The sequence below is a fragment of the Canis lupus genome, chromosome 3 (assembly GCF_011100685.1).
Source record: "Canis lupus familiaris isolate Mischka breed German Shepherd chromosome 3, alternate assembly UU_Cfam_GSD_1.0, whole genome shotgun sequence".
NCBI lineage: Eukaryota > Metazoa > Chordata > Mammalia > Carnivora > Canidae > Canis > Canis lupus.
In genome coordinates, this window is record NC_049224.1 from 75,100,434 (window position 1) to 75,121,292 (window position 20,859).

A 20,859-nucleotide genomic window follows, 5' to 3' on the forward strand; every position below is an offset into this window, starting at 1 on the left:
TGGCAGCAGAGGAGAAGCATTTGATGCGCTGGAACAAGTACGCTGTGTAATTTCCTCACCTCCCACAGTTGTTGGCGGAGAGGTCTGTCCTTTTTAATTTTCTTTGTTTATTATTATTACTATTTTTTGAAGTAGGCCCTGTGCCCAGTGTGGAGCCCAATGCAGGGCCTAAACTCCTGATCCTGAGATCGAGACCTGAGCTCAGATTAAGGGTCAAAAGCTTAACTGACTGTGCCACCCGGGCACTCCAGTCCTTTTCTATTTTATTTAATTAATTAGTTTATTTAAGATTTTATTGACTTATTCATGAGAGACAGAGAGAGGCGGAGATGTAGGCAGAGGGAGAAGCAGGCTCCCTGCAGGACTCGATTCCTGGACCAGGATCGTGACCTGAGCCAAAGACAGACGCTCAACCACTGAGCCACCCAGGCGTCCCTTTTTTCTGTTGTAATGCTGTGCTTTCCTTTTGGAAAGTAGCCTCTGTTTCCTTTGCATTGATGACCAATGACCGGTAGGTCCATTAGAGAAACAGCTAAGCCACTGTTTTCCTTCTCTCTCCTCTGATCCCCAATTCTCTCTCCTCTCTTCCCTCGTCCCTGCCTTCACTCATCTACCTGTGAGCATGACCTCTGAGGATGGGTGGTGGTTCTCCTTGGCCATGAGGAGACATCTCACCTCCCCAAAAACCCTTTTCCAGACATGGCCATCTCTGCCTTCCAGCCAGTGCTCAGACCACAGGGGCAGAATTAGATCCATACTTAAAAAGTCTCTTCCCAGTTTATAACCTAGCTTTTTAGTTTGCTTTGAGGCTTCAATCCTCTATAGAACAAATGCATTTTTAATCTTTTGTCTATGTCATGAACAGTCTCTGAACTTAGTATCAATTTAGACCTCCCTGTTGATGTTAATTTAATTTTCCTTTTTTTTAAATTGGAAAAAAAGGAATAAAATGGAAGTACTAACCATCCATTACCATTTGCCGTGTTTATTTAGGTCTCCTTTGCCTAATTTGCATATTTAAAAACATTTGCAATCATGATTTATGAGTAGTTTTCTGCTTTGCATTTTTCATTTGGCTAATGAGGTAATATTTCACCTGTACTCATGGTGACATTCTTGTTTATGGTTTAAATATATCATGTCTTGAATGTTGCAAATCAGGTTAGTTTAGATAAATCTCTAGGGGCATAGAGTCATCAGCTGACCTGCATACTGATTATTCTCCGGCTAATCTCCAGGCTTGGATTAACCACAGTGCTACCCTTAACTTAATTTGTCTTTCTGAGTAGACTGAATTGAAGAGTGTACGGGTGGTCCCTGGGGTTTTCTTGAGTTTTGTGGGCATTTGGGAAGTACCAGCAAGTCTATAGCTCAGGCTCTCTGCCGGGCCCTTAACCTGTGTCATCTGGTAACAAGGAAGAGTACTGGGATTATTCTCCAGGTGCTCCTCATTATTCACATCAGGCAGAGGGATCCTTTTGTGAAATTCTTACCTTGAGGCTCAATTTATATTATGGCAAGAAGGATTCCATTATAAATTATCATTCTCAAGTACGTCTCTGAGACTTGCTATAATGATTACGCAAACATCCTGTGAAGCATTAAACTATTAACCATTGAGTGTTCGGATATTGAAGAAGTAAGAAGGAGAACGTTGGAGTCTATAGCATCTACCCTAGAGTCTGATGGACCAGGGTTTGTGTCCAGGTCCGTCATGCTGGCTGTATTACGCTGGCCAGTCAGCTCTAAGCTTTAGGGCCTCAGTCTCTATGTCTATCAGGAGAGTCAAACATGGTAAGGTCTGTAAAGCCTTTGGCCAAGTGGCTGGCACACAGCAGTATTCTAATTTTGGTAGTGGCAATAGTTCTCACCTGGGGGATTTGCTTTGATTGCAAGGGAATCCTTTTTTAAAAATGATTTTATTTTTTAAATTGATTTGAGAAAAAGTGAGAGAGCAGCAGGAGGGACAGAGGGGGAGGGAGACAAGCAGACTCCATGCTGAGTGGGAAGCCCAACTCAGGGCTTGATCCCAGGACCCTGAGACTGTGACCTGAGCCGAAATCAAGAGTCAGGCACTCAACTGACTGAGCCCCCCAGGCGCGCCCCACAAGGGAATCTTTGAAGGGGAGAGTGGTGGGAGAGAAAACAGGACATTCTTCTTGCCTGCTTTTGACTGCTTTATATCTACGGTCAGGCAGAGATTCAGGACAGAAGAGTGGAAGCATTTTTTGAAATTATTACCCTCTAGAAAATGTCTCCTGTTTTTGCCAGGTTTTCCTTACTCTGTAACTGACTCCTCCCGTTCTCTGGAAACCCATGAAGGGAGACAAGTACAGGGGAGCATTTCCTTTATTGCTTATTATGAGTAACAATCAAGGAGGAGATGTAGATTCAGTAGAACTTAATCAGATGGTTGCTCTTTCATTGTAATTTTACAACCAAATTAAAGCATGGTGGAAAGTTTTCTCAACCCAGGAAACCACATGACCCCACATACCGAACCTTCCTCAGACAGGGAGGGTGTGAATGATGTTGACACAGAAACTCGAGTCTACTCTTAAAGAATTCACTCATGGCAAACAAGGGACCATTTAAAAATTTTTCTAAGAGGTAGGGTGAGGTACATGAATACAGAAGAAACAACACAAGTCTATAAAAAAAACAGTTTTAGGAACGATTTTGATATATTTTAATAATCTTCCTTGATTGTTTTCTGATCCCATGTTTCTAAGGGAGTGATTAATTTTCTAGGGCAATGATTTAAACTTTTGTTTTTAAAAAGCTCATTCTTATAAGTGAGAGCTATTACTGCTTTCTTTACTTTCATGCCTTCTGTTGTTGTCTCCCGTCTTTAATGTTTATAGTCTCCAAGTATAGTAAATGATGGTAGAGAGAGAATAAGTGTCAACTGGCAAATTATTGGATGTAGTCCCAAACCTTTTGTCTAAACAAAAATTAATTTTCTGAGTCCTTATTAATTAAAAGGGAAAATGACTGGCATCACTAGATTATATTTAAATTTGCCTTTGTGGTGTGGGAAAAGACAACTGCCAATCATTTCAGCACTTTTTCAGTAATGACAGGAGTCTTATGTAGGTCAGAACATGTGTTAGGGAATGTGTTTGGACATTGTCATAGAGAGTCATGAAGGCCAAAGAGAATATTTCTTTTAGAAAAGATGGTATGCTGTGTTAATAGTTCTTTAAAAAAAAAAAAAACAAAAAACCTATGCATTTGCAAGGGTTAAAAAGGGGGAAAATGGATCATGGGGGCAAAAACCCCTTATTATTTTATACATAAAGCATAACTATATGTACAGGACATAAACAGATATCTGTCTGCAGTATTATAATTTCACAAGGGGGTGATTAGGAAAAAGATGTTGCAAAAGGCTCCTGGGTGGAGCAATAATTATTTAAATTAAAAAACTTAAATTTTGGGGCACCTCGGTGGCTCAGTCGGTTAAGCAGCTGCCTTTGGCTCAGGTCATATCTCAGGATCCTGGAATCGAACCCAACCCCGTGGACTCCCTGCTCAGCAGAGAGTCTGCTTCTCCTTCTCCCTCTGCCCTTTCCCCCCTCTCTCTCCTCTTTACCTCCGTCCCATTTGTGCTCGATCTCTCTCAAGTAAATAAATAAAATATTTTTAAAAATCCTTTAATTTTTAAAAGATTGAGAAGCACCATATAAACCTGTAACTGTTAATACTTAAGAGCAGTAGTGTTGGAGCTAGAGTTAATTTTCCTCTCTAGGGATGTCATTTGTTATGTTAAATGTTAAATGTTGCTGTTGGCTCCCATGGCAAATAGTGATTTTTTATTCTTTTGTCTCTGGAGAATTTGTGGTTCCTCATGAGAACAGCACTTAAAAAAATCAATCAAAAGGTTAGCAGTCAGTAATAACATTTGGCCTTGCCAATTGAATATCCGAGAGAAACTTGAACATTCACTTAGTCTTTCATCCTTGAGAGTTTGACCACCCTGTAAGAGACAGAAAGAACATGTGTGTCTGTGGGGGTGGAGTGTGGAGTGGGGACTCAAAAAGCTTAGATTCAGTTTGCTTTGGTTGACAGCCTACTCCTGACCTTAAAAAAATTAACACTAGAAGTCTGGTTTGATTCAGTCCCTATTAGGTAACCTGTATGTGTGACCAACTCTTGAAAATTTAAGGTATCTGGTCAGAGTTAAGATCTTCTATGGTCCTGAAGCCGAGTTAAGCCAAATGGCGCACCTGGAAAATTAACTCTCTCACATCCCTGATTATATGTGGGATAGACTTGATAATAATGTGGGTATCCAGAGGTTAAGGCTAATCATTGGGGCACATGCAAGTTGTTAGAATACAGGTCTCTCTCTCTCTCTTTTTTTTAAGATTATATTTATTTTTTCATGAAAGACACAGAGAGAGGCAGAGACATAGGTAGAGGGAGAAGCAGGCTCCCTGTGGGGGGAATTATAGGCGGGACTCGATTCCGGAACCCTGGGATCACAACCTGAGCCAAAGGCAGATGCTCAAGCACTGAGCCACCCACGTGCCCCAGAATACAGGTCTCTTGAGACATACATCTCACTACATATTTGGCAAAGTGAGTTGAATGCAGCGGAAAGCAGCATGTAAATTTCCCTGTAGTTTGGGAGGGGGAAAGAAATGTATTTTTCTGTGTTATATTGGAATGATATGTAGGAAGCACAGCTCTCTGGTGTGATCTGCTTTCCTTTGTGTGGATCCTCTGTCACTCATACTAAGTTCTTGCGTGCTGAAAGTTTTCTGCAGATGGTGCCATTTCGAGGGGTTACCTTGGGAGAAACCCTCCCTTCTCCGGGACCCCAGGACCCCGTGACCTGAAGGAACTCAGATGTTTTTCCAACAGCTTTTCTCTTATTTTCCTTCCAACAGCTTTTCTGATGTGATCATTCTGTGATTGTGTGATTCACTTCTTTTTAATTCTTTGCTTTCTTTTTTTTTTTCCTTAGCAAACGTTGATGTTTTAAAGGCAATGGTAGCAGATAACAGCCTGGGGGACCCTGAAAGGTAAGCACTTCTCCCCTCTATTTAGTGGCACTTATTTTTCCCCCCCAGTTATCTACTGGAGCAGATTTCTCAGCTTTGGCTTGGTTGACATTTGGGCCAGATAATTCTTTGCTGTGGGCAACTGTCCTGCCCATCGTGGGGTGTTTATTAGCACTCCTGAGCTCCTCTCACTAGATGCTGGTGTCCTCTTGTGACAACCCAGAACGTCCCCACACATCATCAGTGCCCCCTGGGGCGAATTCAGCCCCAACTGAGGATTGCGGTGTTGGAGATATGACAAAGAAATAACAGCCATGCAGTTGGGCACCTCGGTTGAGTCCCATCTCCACCACATAGTGACCATTTCTCTGTGGGCAAGTTAACTCCACTCTAGGAGCTCCAGTTCCATCATTTATAAATGGAGATAACTATTGCACCCACTTCCTTGGGTTATTGTAAGGAAGACATGGGGCCTGGCACATTGAAAGCCGTCCGCGAATAATGACGATGAAGCGAAAATCAGGCTGGTTGGGTTGTTGAGATTATATTCCCTTTTAATGAATTATAGAGAACTGTATTCCTATATAGTTTTTGTTTGTTTGTTTGTTTCTTCAGCAAGAAGCATTTATTGAATGTCTGCTCAGTGCTGGGGCTGGGCATTCACAGATCCTTGGCACAGAGGGCTCAGTCTAGTGGGGAATGGAGCCTGGGGCATGAGGCCTTATGATGGGGAGCATGGCCATGCTGCAGGAGAAGCAAACACTGGATGCTCTGGGGTCTCTGTGGGGCTTTGGGAAGTCCGTGAAGGCTCACAGAAATGCCATCTGAGCCAGGCATGTGACCAGCAAAGACAGAGGTAGGGACTGCTTGTAGGCGGAGAAAGCCCAGGGCAAAAACACTGGAGCATAAAGTATGGGACACGCCCAGGAGAGTTCTGGTCTGGGGCAGCCAGAGAATGCACTGTGGATAGTAGCAAAAAGGGCTAGGAAGGCAGACTGGACCAAGGGACAGAGCAAAGGGAATTTGGACCTTTTCCTGTTTACTCTGTGGGTGGTGCACCCAGCACATCTTAGATACCTACAGTGTGTTTGTCCAACTGCCATGTTAGATTTGCCCTTTACTGAGGTCACTTAAAGTGCAGGAAGGTCAGTTTAGGAAGCTCTGGCAGGATAGTTCTTAGGGACACATGAGCTGGGATTTCTCCCATGTTCCAGCCCTGACCACAGACCACCTACCTGGTGTTCGGACCATGTTGTCTCCTGGCAACGTTTGCCTCAGTTATCTTGGGGCAATGGATAATGCCTCTCGTTGGGTTTTGTGTATTTGATAAATGTTTGTTGAATGAATGTTATTAAAATTTTGAATTCAACTTTCTTCAATGTGGTGTTAATGTCACTTCTTCTTTTTTTTTTTTTTGGTCTCAGCTACTGCTGAGTGTTTTTAATATAACCATCTAAAGAGCATCCCTGAAGAACTCCAGAAAACTTGACTACCTAGGATGTTTGAAACTATCTCCCTAGTCTGCACACTTCTTTTGAAAAGTACAAGTGGGCCGGCTTCCAGGAGCAGAAAAGCTGGTTTATATGCTGTCGTAAGACTGCCATGTGCCTCTGGGGCTGCTGGCCCAGGCCCCAGTCTCAGGCTCTGTGGTGACCTGCCAACCCCCCACCCCCGCCAAACCTACACCTACCTGTACCACGTCAGAGGGCTGATTCCTGGTCAGGCTGGCCCTGTCCTGTTTTAAGTCTTCCTTTCCTAGTGGACCAGAGTCCTGATGTGCCTTTTGAAGGGAGCCAACATCTGACCTGTTTACTTCTGCTTTTTATAGTTTGGATGGATGGACTGGCTGGATTTTTTCTCAGTATCCCTTGTTTCTGAAGCACTATAGCATGGCAGTTAAGAGCATGGTTTCTAGAATTAGGCTTTCCAGATTTGGATCTCAGATCCATCACTTATTAGCTGTGTGACCTGGGGCAAGTTACTTAACTTCTCATTTTTAAAATGAGGAAACTCATAATACCACTCTCATGGGGTTTTGTAAAGATGAACTGTATCAAATGCTTAGAATACTAAGTGTTAGCTATTTTCATTACTATTATCAACACTGTCAACATCTCTTAAGCATTACTTTTGATATCTTGACTGAAAAGCTTTCTTCCTTTGATGCAATAATCAGTCTGGATCAAATATTCTACTTTAAGTCATTTGATGATTTGAGTGGAACTTACGTGTTTTTCTCCTTCAAGGCCCATATGTTCAGGGGATCTCTTTGTTTAGAGACCAAGGCAGACACTCGGCTGTGATTTAATCCTGCAACTTGCATTGTAGGGGAGAGATCGCCTTAGCTAGGACTTTATTGAAGTAACCAGTTTTGCCTTTTCCATTTTCCCACCATAGCCCTGTGACTCCCAGCACTCCTGGGAGCCCGCCTGTGAGCCCGGGGCCCTTGTCCCCAGGAGGCACCCCAGGAAAACACATCTGTGGCCACCATCTACACACAGTAGGAGGTGCTGTTGAGAGGGACGTGTGTCATCGGTGTAGGCACAAGCGGTGGCACTTCATAAGACCCACCAACAAGTCCAAACAGGGCCATGCAAGGCGTCAAGGAGAGGTCACTGTCCTCTCTGTTGGCAGGTAAGATCCCTGTTGATGCTTTGGGTTTGTGTGACGTACTTGCTGTGGTGTGTGGATTTGTGTGTAGCTGTTAAATATAGAGTATGATGTCCTAAGCCTGGCTTGGGTTATATCTCTGGGCCTTGTAGATGTTTTCTGCTCTGAGTCCTACATTTTTCCAACAGCAGAATAATCCTAAGAGGTGGGTATTGCTAGATCAGGTGTCAGGTGTATTAATTAAGGTAAAAGATTAATTACTTGCTCTATTACGGTTTTCTGGAGAAGCAGAGCTAATATATATATATATAAAATACATATACATATATATAATTTATTTATTTATATATGAGGAGATTTATTATAGGAATTAGCTGGCATGATTATGGAGGCCAAGAGGTCCCACCATCTGCCCTCTGAAAGCTGGAGACCCAGGAAGCTGATGGTATAATTCAGCCCTATTCTGAAAGCCCAAGAACGAGGGGGTGGATGTTGAGGGGCAGGAAAAGACAAACCCTTGTGCTTCCTTTCTGGACTTTTTTCCATTGGAAAAGGATGGACCTGGTCCATTCATGCCCTTAAGGGATTTGGTGACACCGATCCTCATTGGTGAGGACTATCTTCTTCGCTCAATCTATATATGGACTCAAGAGCTGATTAATCTCTCCTGGAAACACCCTCACAGGCACACCCAGAAAGAATGTGGGACCAGCTTTCTGGGCATCTGTTAGTCCAGCCAAGTTGATACACAGAATTCACCAGCACTCTTATTCTAATAGGTAAAGCCCAAATCTCAGCCAGATGCAGAACAGAAGTTTATATCTCACTTGTGCAGACCTAAAGATCGGCGGGTGGCTCTTAGGGTAGCCGTCCAGAGGCCCAGGTGCTTTCCACCTTGTGGCTCTGCCAGGTGTGCTAGTAGAAGGAGGAAGTGCAAGCAGCATTGTTCCTAAGAGGTTTGATGAGACAGGCCTGGAAGTGGCACATTTCCGTTTTGCTTACATGCTGCTGTCTAGACCTCAGTTCCCCGGCCATCCCTCATGGTCTGCTTGTGGGGAGCAGGGAAGAGGTGGAGCTTGCCCACGGCTCTGCTGTGTCTGCCACATAAGTTCCATGTGCATTCCTGGGACTGCTCTCTTTTAGATCACTTTACCTGGGTCCTGGCTTTTCCAGTCCTCCAGTACCATTTCCTGGTGGCTCATCTGTGATGTGTGGCTCTTGCAGTTCAAGTGATGAATCCATTGAACTGCATGGAGAGCATTTGTGCAGGGGAGTGCTTTGGCATGTCCACAGTATCCATACTGAGTCTCAGGCAGGAGTCCCCTTGTGAGGGTACCTCCAGAAAGACAGCAGGAAGTAATGGTCAAGAGTATGTGTGTTGAAGCCGAGCTGGGGAAGCAAAAGTTGACAGGACTGCAGATGTGATCCTTCTTTCTCTAGGGATCCTTCTTTCTCCCTGGGGAGAGTAGCCTGAACCCATTGTATCTCCCTCATTCAAGTGCTGGCGTGACTGCTTCCAAACTCACTATTCTTCGTTCCTCAGTTTTCCCCTCTATAACATGAGGATGATAATAACACTCACCTCACTGGGTTGCTGGCAGGATTAAATAAGTTGACTCATGGAAAGGTCTTAGGCCAGTTTTTGGCCCTTACTACGCACTCAACTGTTCGCGACTGTTACTGTTGTTATTTTGATCTGGTCGAGTTTTATATTGTGTTGCACAAGCAACTAGAAGACTGCAGGGCTGCTTCCCACTTCCAGCAAAAGAGTATAACTCATGACCACACTGTTTTATTAAGAAGCAGAGTCATGGGAATTTGTGAATGTGGAATGTAATGAGAACCTGGGGCTTGTTTAAACAAAGCGTATTTTGTTTGCTTTAAAAAAAAATCTGCTGAAATTTTCAGCTGAGATTCAACATGGCTCTTATGAATGCCCCAAATGCAACTCTCTTTGTTGGACGTAGAATACTGTGAGCGTTTAATTATGACCAGCTTCTCGTGTTGCTTAAAGGGAGACTTCCATTTTGACCAAGTGGATCTGTGGTTACAACTTTCCCCTAATCCTTCTTTTACTTGCTCAGGGTCTTCCTCCTCCTTGTGGTTGGTGATCTCATTTGGATGAAGAAGGAGAATGTATTTTATCTTAGTGTTAAGGGAATTTTAGAGGAGAACTAGAGAGAAGCTATTATGAAAGACTTCAGAGTTTTGATGGATGATAAAAGAAAAACAGTCAAACTGAGTAAATTTCCTTAATGTCTCTTTTCATTCTTAATGAAAATTTCTTCCTTAATTCCCTTAATATTTTCCTTAGCCCTTAAGGAAAATTAACCCAAATTTGCTTTAAAAAAAAAAAAGTTGAAAACTGAACACACACAGAAACCCTCCCGCCAACGGATTCTGAGAAAATGCATAGTTGGGGCTCCTCTGGCCATGTGTGTGCAGAGATAAGACTCTCTGAGGGGTGCACTGAAGGCAGTTCTTGAGTGAACATTTGGTTACATCAGCCTAACTGGCAAGCTAGTGCTTTTAGCCTGCTTTCTGTGGTTAAAACAGCTGGTGGTCAACCCATGTCCCTCTTAGAAACCACATCCCTGAGACTGTTTAGAATGTGGGTAACCATGCTTTTTAATGCATTGTTGTGCTCTCTAAAGTACCTGGCAGAGTGTGTGATGTGCTAAAATCCACTGCAAAGTTGGTCAGGGGACAGGAGTGTTTGCTGGGTAGGAATGCCTCTCCTTATTGATTAGGGCATTCTTCTTTGATTCCCCAACTTTTTTGGCTGAGTTCGTATGGGATCCTTTAGACTTTTGATTCACTGTTGATTCGTATTTCCTGGAAATGCCAAACTCATCAGATCTGCTCTTTAACCCCTCAGGTTTAGAGTGACAAAAGTGGAACACAAATCAAATCAGAAGGAACGGAGAAGTTTGATGTCAGTTAGCGGGACCGACAGTGTCAACGGTGATGTGCCTGCGACACCTGTGAAGAGAGAACAAAGTGACACAGAGTAGCAGGTGAGTTGTAGTTTGGTGACGTGGGGGGTGGGGGAGTATGGTGGGGAGAAGGTGCTGAGAGCCTCCCAGGGTGTGGGGGATGTAGGAATGACTGGCCAGGGGAGTGAGAGCTGCTGGAGCTGTAGGGGACTGCATGTGTTTATTCTTCTGTCCAAGAGGCCACAAACTTGTGTGCCTCCAGGTGCCTGGCCTGCATGATAATGAGGGAGAGGGTTATTTAAGACACCATGCGGAATGGTAGGGATCGTGGCAAACCTACCCATAGGACTTGCGTTACCACAAGGCAAAAGGCTCTTAAGTGTTGCTAGATCTTATGCAAAAAACAGTGGAAATCTAGACTCTGGAAATGTGAAATCACCACAGGTTCATAAATGTTGGCAGCTTATTAAATGTCCTTCAAAAAACCATGCAGGCCAAGGGAAATATAATCTTGTAGTCATTTCTAGGTAAACTGTGATTTGCAAAAGGCTGGAGCAAGCAAACCAATGCGTTTTCCTTTAATTGAGTTGGAAACCAGTTTTCTTTGATGTGCCACCATTCTAAAATCGTCCCAGTAGGAATGTTACTCTTCCAACCAAATATTTTTAAGTGATTTAAAAACCCAAAACGAATGCTCTTTTGGCTGGGCAGTTTTCATTTTGGGAGATAGTGCTTGCCAAAGGAAAAAGGCTCATGATAATTTGATACTGGCTTAGCTTTCATCTTACTCTCTTCTTTCTGTTCTGGCTTGAGTAGCATTCACCCCTTTCATGTTTCTTATTACGGATAAGAGGGTGAGTGTAAGGACTTGGGAGTGATTATGCTACGAAAGCTCCAGTGGCCCCGTCAGAACCTGAATGTGAAGGCAGAAGAGGTCACCCTTGCAGAAGGAAGGAAGGGTAGGATGTGAGGAGGTGGACTGCTGGGTTCAAGAAGGTACAGGAAAGAGGCAAGATTGAAGCTGAGCCCTGGGGTCAAGGGGAGTATGGCTGGTATGGCACAGTTGAGTAGAGAAGTGGCTTTCAAGGAAGCTTCTCTGATAATCTGCCCAGGCTCGGGCCGGGGGGGTGGGGTGGTTGAAGGTGATCTGGAAATAATCTGGAAGAGTTGTGCTCCTGAATTCTGGATCCTGATAACTTCCAGTGTTAGTTCTTGGATCTCACATTTGGGAAGATCTGGCCCCTTCCCTTGAGTTTAGGAGCTTTCTTTAAAGAAGAGAACCAGTAGAAAAGTCTGTCTTCAACTTTTCAGCCAGGTACTGGTGCCTTGGGAAGAGAGCCAAGAGAGACTTAGAAAGAGGATGGTGAAGGGAATAATAAAAGCCACTGATGCCAATTCAGTATTCAAGTCTTCTGGGCATCGTAGGGATATAAGTCTTGCATGTGACCATTGTGTAAACATCTCTTGATTGGATGGATATTATCCCAGTTTTACAGAAGAGACAATAAATGAATGGAAAGGGTAAGTTACATGTTAAGGGTCATTTAGCTGGAAAGAGGAGCTGATTTGAACCTGGGTCTCTGACTACAAGACCAACTGTTCTCTTCTACCATCCTAGGATGTTCATTCATGAAGACGTATGGAGGGCATTTCCATCAGTGATCTGGAACCTTGGGGTCTAATATGGTAGCCACCAGTCACCTGTGGCTACTTGAATCTAAATTAATTAAAATTAAAAATTTAGTTCTGCATTTGCACTAGTACCATTTCATGTGCTCAGTAGCCAGAGTTGGCTAGGGTCTTGCCATATCGGACAGCGCAGATCCAGAACATTTCCATCATGGCAGAAAAATTTTCACTGAGCAGAGTAAATGTTAGGTATTCTAGTTCGAATCCTGATGACTTTGGTAAATAAAGAGAAGCAATCTGATTGAAGTCATAAGGACTCTAATCCTGAGAAGAGAAGCATCCGGCTCTCCAAGTGGAAGGTGAAGAAGGTCTAGCCCACTGAGCTGCAGAGAAAGCTATTGGTTGTGAAGAGAGTCTGCCTCTGAGTCATCTGCCTGGCTGCGTGTCGGGAGTTGGAGCTGACCACGTGTAAGAAGATACTGCTCTCCCTCAGGCAGGAAGCACGGGGTGATCTGTCAAGCCCGCCTCACAGGTTCTGGCGTCTACTGCCCAGAGTGAGAGGACTTGAGATTTGAGAAGGTTAAAAGAAGTAGGATTGCTCTGCTGGTTTCCTTGGTCCAAATTCTTCTGTATCTGGCTCTAAGAATTTGATTGACCCATCTGAAGTCCTGACCACATCTGATTTACAATTTGATATTATTTGCAAAGTGCACAGTCATCCACCAAGATTTTGTAAAAGAACATTGTACTTGATCGGAAGACGTGGGCTCACATCCTAGCTTCACCACTTGGAGATTGTGCTTGACCGAGTTAAGCCGTCTTAAACCTGTTTCCTTGAATATGACATAAGGATATTAAATTCATTGATTTAAGGCAAGTGCCAGCACAGTGTGTGGCACGTAGTTGGCTCTCAGTAGAGGGTAACCGTATTGTGCTGTGCCCTCCAAAATCAACAATGAGTTCATGAATGACCTTAGGAAGGGGATGTGTTTTCTGAGCCCTCAATTGTAATGAATTTTGAAAGTAAAAATAAAAATTTTTATTATGGAAACTTTCAAACAAACTCAAAAGTGGAGAGAATTATGTCATGAATGCTCATGGGCCATAGGATAATTTAATTATAATACCTGCTGTGTTTACTGTGTACCCAGCATGCTTTGAAAGACACATTCCGTGTACCGACTGATTTAATCCTCATAACAGCAATAGGTGGGTGCTAGTTAAGTGCCCCGTTTTGCAAATGGAGGTGTTAAACAGAGAGTTTGAGCGATATGGGTGCTCAGGGTGACCTGCCAGAGGAAGGGTGGAGTTCAGAGCCTCCTCCAGGCAGCCTGACTGCTGGAATCACAGGCTCGACCACTGATCTGGGTCTGGGGAAAGCAGATCCCATGGTCAGAGCCTGCTGGGGTTGAGACCTGCTGAGGGGCCATGTCTGATGACCCCAACAGAGAATGGACTCTGCAAAAGAAGAGAAAGGAATATTCATTGTCATTTAAAAAACTTATTCCTGGAGTTCTTTCTACATGTCTTACCATTTCTCATCCCCTCAAAGGAGTATGTTTGGGCTATTTAACATGCCTTGATTTTCCAACTAGAGAAATCCTGACATTTTTCTGTCTGGGCCCTAAATCTCTGGTTCTGGACTAAATTGGAAGATTTGCCCTAGAATATAGCTAATAAAGTAAGACAGGAGTGTTATGCATCTTTCATACAGTCTAAGATAGTTTTTAGAGTTATATTTCTTTCTGGAAAATTATTTTGTTTAAATTTGGATTTTTAGTGTAGAATTGATTTAAATATTCACATGCAAAATCATATCTAATCATTGGCTTGGTTTCTTTTTTTTTCAATTAGAAATTGATACTAAAAACTAGCCTTAGGATGCCTCTCTCTCTCTCTTTCTCTCTCTTTCTCTCTCTCTCTCTCCTCTTTTTAAAAAACAACAAAGTCTGTTGTTTGGCGTTTCTTCTGCCCTTTATTCTCCCCCCCCCCCCCCCCCCCCGTTTCGTTAGCCTGTGCTCTTTTTTGTAGTTAGATCTAACTTGCTCTCTGCCTGATTTATTTTGGCAAATGCAGTTAAAATGGTCTCTTTTTTTTTTTCACAGAAAATGTGTTTTGATTTCTTCTTAGAAGAATAAGCTTTTGTTCTTTGAAGTTAAATAAATCAAATCGCTTTCAGGCTCCAAATGCCACTGCCTTGTCTTCATGATCACTGGTCTTTCATTTTTTAAAAATGAAGCTGTCGTAAGCATTTGATATCATACGTTTCTCAAGTATGTGCTCCTTTTTGCATCTTCTGGTAGGCTCTCCTCGAAATATCAATTTGGGAAGTGTACACAACAATATTTTTTCATCAAAACAAAAATTCATAATATTAGACATGGCTTTTTATTTTATGCTATTGTATTACTGAAGCAATTCTGTTAATTATTTTAGTAATTTATTATGGTGATGAAAAGGAGGTTTTAAACTGTTTAGGCTTAATTTTAACTGTGCCACTAAGGATCAGTGGTTTTGGGCAAATTGCTTCACCCTTCCACACCCCCGGAGGGTCTTTATCTTTACAACAGGGTTGTTTTTGGTCCCGAGTGACATAACATAGATATATTGTTCTTAAATCTGTCCTTGGCACAGAGTTAGTATTTACTAAGTATGTGCTACTATCAATAACTTTCATCAATCCCATTCTTGGTGGTCTTAGTTATGTTTTAGCCTGTTCCTCAAATATCAGTTTGAGATTCTGTGAATCCCTTTTTACTTCTTAAGAATATTAGAGTTTTGGATTCTCATGACATCTTAACAATCAATATTTGGCAAGTCCCTTAGGAATTTGGACCATTCTCTTGCCTGTGCTAAGAGGCCTTAGACATAACTATCCCCCTCCTCCCGGAGGTGGAATCAGAATTAGTAACAGGGCAGTTGGATAGTTTTGCCGCTGTTCTTTGTATTATACAGATCAGAGGGCCGGTTAAATTAAGAGGTAGCGTGGGCTGAGTTTTCTGTGCTAAACTGCCTTGCTGGAGCTCAGTTCTGGGATAAAAGCCTTCTTTTTTGCCAAGACTCTTTCATGGATCATGCTCCCTGCCTCCTGAGCATTGTGGCCAGTCACAAGGTCACAAGGTCAGCCTCCCCGACCGTTGGCACCATCCTCTCCTCCTCCTTCCTTTTCACCTTCATGATAGGGTTGTATTGGAGGGTCCCTGTGGGGGCTCCCCAGAGATTGGGCTGTATTATTTGCACTACTTTGCATTGTGGTTCTTCTGGTAACTCTCCAGGGAGGGAGAGGATGGTGAGAAACTTAACTGCTTGTTAGCTAATATTTTTCTCCCTAGGTTGTGTTTTTTTGCAGGGCAAAATATACATTTTTGAGAAAGCAAGGTATGTCAGGCTTGATGGAAACCCCTTCATTTGATTCACTGGTCTTAAAGAGCCGTGGCAGAGAAATTCATAAGAAGAAACTGTACCTCAAATAGGCAGACATTGGGACACTTGCCTTGATTTGCAGTTGCTGAGTACATTTCTGCAGAGGAGAAGGAGTATTTGGGTTGATGCCTGTGTTCTTATGTGGAAGATCATTCCCGCTGAGCCCATCTTAATTTTGGAAATGGAGGGAAGCTACCACCTGCGCAGGCACTGGCCGGATGTGGAGAAAAGCTGAGTGAGGGACCGAAATTTCAGTGCAGCCTTATGAGTACTAATCTCTCCACTCTCCCCATGACAAATGAAGAACTAGGCTCAGAGGGATTACTTTTTCCCAGTTCCAAGGGCTGGCAGTGACAGGGCTTGGATGGGCAGCAGTCTATATTTGGAATTAACATGCTCAGGGGCTTTTGGAGTTTGAGGGAGCTTTGCTTTCTCCAAGTAAAGCAAGTCCTCCTTCGATCTCTTAGCCCGGTGGTTCAAAGTAGCTATCATGACAGCGTTATCAGCCTTCACTAGGCACGGCTCCTTTGGTCTCCTACAGGGACCCCCTGATGTCTTTGGGCTGCCATGCATCAGGTTCTGTTCTGTGAGCAATTCTGGTTTCTTACAGGTAGACTAAGATCATAGACTTTGAGATCTCAGAGGAGCTGTGATTGCTATTCAGGTCAATTCAGGTACAGTTATGTCTTTATAAAGTATTTATTGATCCCCTACTGTGTGTGAGGTGCTGTGCCAGGCCTGAGGGACATAGAAGTGTAGAAGATGGACATATAAGGGCCACACTTTCTCGAAGCTTCATTCTAGTTTTTTATGTAGATTTTTCTCCCCATGCCTCCTCATCCCCTCCTTTTGGAGTAAGAAGGCTATGTGTGTTGTTCAAGGTTATGCGGATGGTAGATTCCAGAGCCTGTACCCTCTGACCCTTCATTCCCCTCACTCTCTCTGGTGAGTTGGTTATGACAAGTGTTTGAACTTGAATTATTATTATTATTTTTTTAAATTTTTATTTATTTGTTCATGAGAGACAGACAGAGAGAGAGAGAGAGGGAGAGGCAGAGACACAGGCAGAGGGAGAAGCAGGCTCCACACAAGATGCCTGATGTGGGACTCGATCCTGTGACTCCGGGATCACGCCCTGAGCTTGAAGGCAGATAGATGTTCAACTGCTGAGCCACCCAGGTGTCTCGAATTATTATTATTATTTTTTTAGGATTTGCAAAATAAGACATGCACACAATAAAATATGCAAGCAGCAATAAAGCCTACAGAGTGAAAAATAGGCCTTTAAAAAAAGCAAAATCTTCACCCTATTTACAGCCCTTCTCTCTCACCACCATCTCGAAATCTCCTTCCCAGGAGGGAGCCATGGGTCCTGGTGTCCTCTGTGTCTTTTCAGGATTATTCTGTGCACAGACATGCTTACATAACACACATATGTATGTACAGCTTCCTTTTTTGCCCTTCCTCTAGTGAGAGCGTAGATGCTTATCTACACTTTGCTTTTTATTGAAGTTGATGAGTAATAGTATCCATGGACTCTTGAGTTTTTACTATTCCCCACGGATTGAGCCATGAGGAGTGAAAACGCTGGACACATTTTTAAAAAGTTGCGTGCCCTCTTTGTCATTGGGAATACCTCCAAAACAAACATGCAAATTATCTGAGAGTTTTTGGTGGCCCTAAAAACATACTTTGCTGTCATCAACTATGATGTTTTTTCCAAGTTCTTGCTCCCCAGCCCTGCTGTGGGTACAGAAGAGACAAACATATCTGTCAGTCTTCTCAGGAGTCAGATAGTGTAGGGGCCTGGAGGGTTTTGGTTTGGTTTGGTTTCAGTTGCCGCTGAGGCAAGCCGTCTTTCCCCTGCATGCATCTCCCCAGGCAGCACCTGGTCCAGGGCCCCTGCTATTTTTGATCAGAAGTTGACCCACTGACTCCTGCGTCAACTGAGCTCTTCTTCTTCTGGATCCTGTTAGCCCGTGGATGGGACTTAAGAAAGAGAGGCTGTGACCTCTGTCCTTTACACCATAGCAACTGCAGCATTGGCGGCTCCCCGAGACCCTGGAGGGCCTCCCGACAGGCCTGTGGGGGCTTGGCAGAGGCAGAAGATGAAAGGCTTTTAGAGACATTATTGCCCAGAACTAGAAAGAAAAGGGAATCAATGGTTACCACCACGATTTTTACTTTTCTTAAGTTGTAACCCGAGGCTTTGAATCTACTGACATTAAACAGCTAAGTGAATCATAGGGCCTGTTTTCTATAAGTAGCGGGACATAGGATGCTGAAGTAACTCCACTGTGTAGGTTCTAAATCATACTCCCTGCCCTCCAGTCCTGGTCTGACACTTGTTCTCTGTGTCACCCTTCACATCGTAGCCTCTGATGCCTCAGCTTCTCCATCTGTGAAGTGAGGATAATGGTAATAATATCACCTACCTCATAGGGATATCGCTCCTTGGTGCTTAGTAAGTGCTGAATAGGCAAATGCCAGATAATATTACTATATCAGTTAAGCCGTATTTAAACACTTAGCAAATAGGGGCGCCTGGGTGGCTCAGTCGGTTAAGTGTCTGCCTTCAGCTCAGGTTATGATCCCGGGGTCCTGGGATTGAGCCGCACTTTGGGCTCCCTGCTCAGTGGGGGAGTTTGTTTCTCCCTCTCCCTCTCCCATCCCCCAACATACCCATATCCTGAGCCACCCAGGTGTCTCGAATTATTATTATTATTATTTTTAGGATTTGCAAAATAAGACATGCACCTCCGCCCCACTCATGCTCTCTCGCTTGCACTCTCTCTCAAATAAAGAAATAAAATCTTAAAAAAAATGAACAAATAAAAGTATGAAAAGGTAATGGTTTGTGATTTATTTTTTATATTCATAGGTATTGTAGTATTATTCATTTGATCCTCAGGTAGAGGCTTACTGACAGTTAGCTGAACTTCTAGCTCATAGGCCAGTAGAGACAATTAGAAAGAGGTGGTTCTATTCAAAGTCCTAGATCTCCAACCTATAGCTTAGTGTAGACATTGAATTGTAGATGTATTGAGACTAATGGGGAGCTGCTGAATTGCATTTAAATAATTCCAAGGGGACCCTTGTTTTTTCCAGATACAGAATAACTTTTGGTGTCAAGTACATTAACTTGGAATAAACTTCACTGCATCCTACCATCCCAAGGGCTGGTAGATCACAAGTGTCCAGTTATTGTCACTTGAGAAACCCATTACTGCTAAATATTTTTTTATTTTTAATTTTTTTCATTACTTCTAAATACTAAACATATTTAAATTGTTGTTGAGTATAATAACTTAGTAAAGAGCTACCTTTAGACTTTTCAGTAAGATCCAAATCTAATGTCAGAAGTTTCAAAGCTCTATGCTACTTAAAAAAGCTATTTCCATTTTGAATGTAAAATACCTGAAACATTTTTATTTTTCCTGAATTGATATACATTAGAGTTGCTCACTATTGATAATAAAAAGCTAAAAGTGTGATTATTAAACCCCCTTCCAAACTAGGAGTTGTAATGTGGCAATGTGTGATACTGTGATTTATAATAAGAAATGTATAGTTTGTCCCCATTTCTTGTAGAGAGCTAATAAAACTCTTGTAATTTCTTAAGGGATAAGAACCATAAAGGTCTTTTGTTTTATGTTAATGAAGTGACTTTTGGAAAGCCCCTAGTTAACTAAAGGATGAGGTGGTTTGCCAGGGAGCCAACCATGTGTATAGAGGGTTGGAACTCTACCCCGCACCTCCAGAGAAGGGAGAGGGATTGGAGTTTGTATTAATCACCAGTAGCCAGTGATTTAATGCTTATATGATGAAATTTCCATAAAAACTCGAAAGGAGAAGGTTCAGAGAACTTCCAGGTTTGTGAACCAGAACACTTCCACATGCCATTGTGTCCGGGACCCAAACTCTACAGAAGCTCCTTTGTTCAGAACCTCGCTCTATGTATCTCTTCATCTGGCTGTTGATTTATATCCTTTAATATCCTTTACAATAAACTGGTAACTTAGTGAATAAACTGGTTTTCTGAATCCTGTGAGCCAGTTTTGAATCCACGGAGAGGGTCATGGGAACCTCTGACTTACAGCCAGTTGGTCAGAAATACAGGTAACCGTCTGGACTTGTGATCGGCATGTGAAGTGGAAGGCAGCCCACTTGTGGGATCTGATGCTATCATTAGTTAGGTAGAGTTAGAGTTGAGTTGAATTGTAGGACACCCATCAGTTGTCCAAGCATTGGTGGCATGGGAGAAACCCTACCTACACCTACACCCTGGAATTGGGTGCAGAACCCTCACAAGACGCAGTGGTCAAGAAACATGGAAAATGCCCAAACTTAGTAGCAATCAAATAAATAGAAACTAAAATAATGAGATCACTTTTTGCTTTTCAGTTGGCAAATATGAATGCTAATACTAGCCTGATGGTGTAACTTTCATTTAAAATGAGACTCTTCTGAGAGTAGAAGGGACACTGTAAATAATTATTCCTACTTATTTATAGAACAAACATATGTAAACCGAGGCCTCCCAGGCCAGCTGGTTTACACGGTCTCCCTGGATAGCACCCAGTGTTGAAGAGGGTGGAAGGAGATGGGTGTTACCACACACCTGAGTAGGGACGCCACATTGGTATAGTAGAACTACATGGACAGAGGCTGAGCATCTACTCTGTATCATTAGATGAGAAGGCAAGTTGTAAAATATCCTAGTTTTGTTTAAGAAATGACATGCGACGTATCTCATTTCGTTTTGGATTGGAGATCACTTAAGCTTTCCTGTATAAGCTCCAAGCTCTTTGAGATTTTAGACTGTCTTCTCACTTTTTGTCATGCCTCCAGGTGGCCATTTGTACACAGTACATAGTACATACACTGTCGTGCCTCCAGGTGACCAGCTCTCAGTGATTCTGTAACAGGAGAGATGCTAGCTCACTCACCTGGTCAGTAAAATAGGCCTCTGCAGATGTGGTGAACTCTAGTTCCAAACTATTATGAAGGAAATTAGGAAGTGATTCAGTCATTCAACAATTATGTAGGTCAGGTTATGTTAATATTTTTTAAATTACTATTTCAGTCTAATACTACAGAATTTTGCAGTTCAGATTGAGTTGCTGAGCTTTTTATTAATATTTGAATCCTTAAATGTTTCTGTCATGTCTGTTTCCTCCACTTCTTTCGTATAGTTTTTGACCTCAGCTAACTTTGTAGTGTTGTGTTTGCCGGCTTTGCCCTTTCAGAAA

General features: G+C 42.8%; 1 protein-coding gene across 1 annotated transcript in view; it reads left to right on the forward strand.

Moving 5' to 3' along the window:
- RELL1 (RELT like 1) overlaps window positions 1-20,859 on the forward strand; it is a 63,021-nt gene that overhangs the window by 35,365 nt on the left and 6,797 nt on the right. The window contains exons 4-6 of the mRNA XM_038533506.1: window positions 4,973-5,030; window positions 7,407-7,643; window positions 10,498-10,636. Coding sequence (XP_038389434.1) covers window positions 4,973-5,030; window positions 7,407-7,643; window positions 10,498-10,633 — 431 coding nt within the window. The 3' untranslated portion in view covers window positions 10,634-10,636. The remainder of the gene's footprint in view (window positions 1-4,972; window positions 5,031-7,406; window positions 7,644-10,497; window positions 10,637-20,859) is intronic.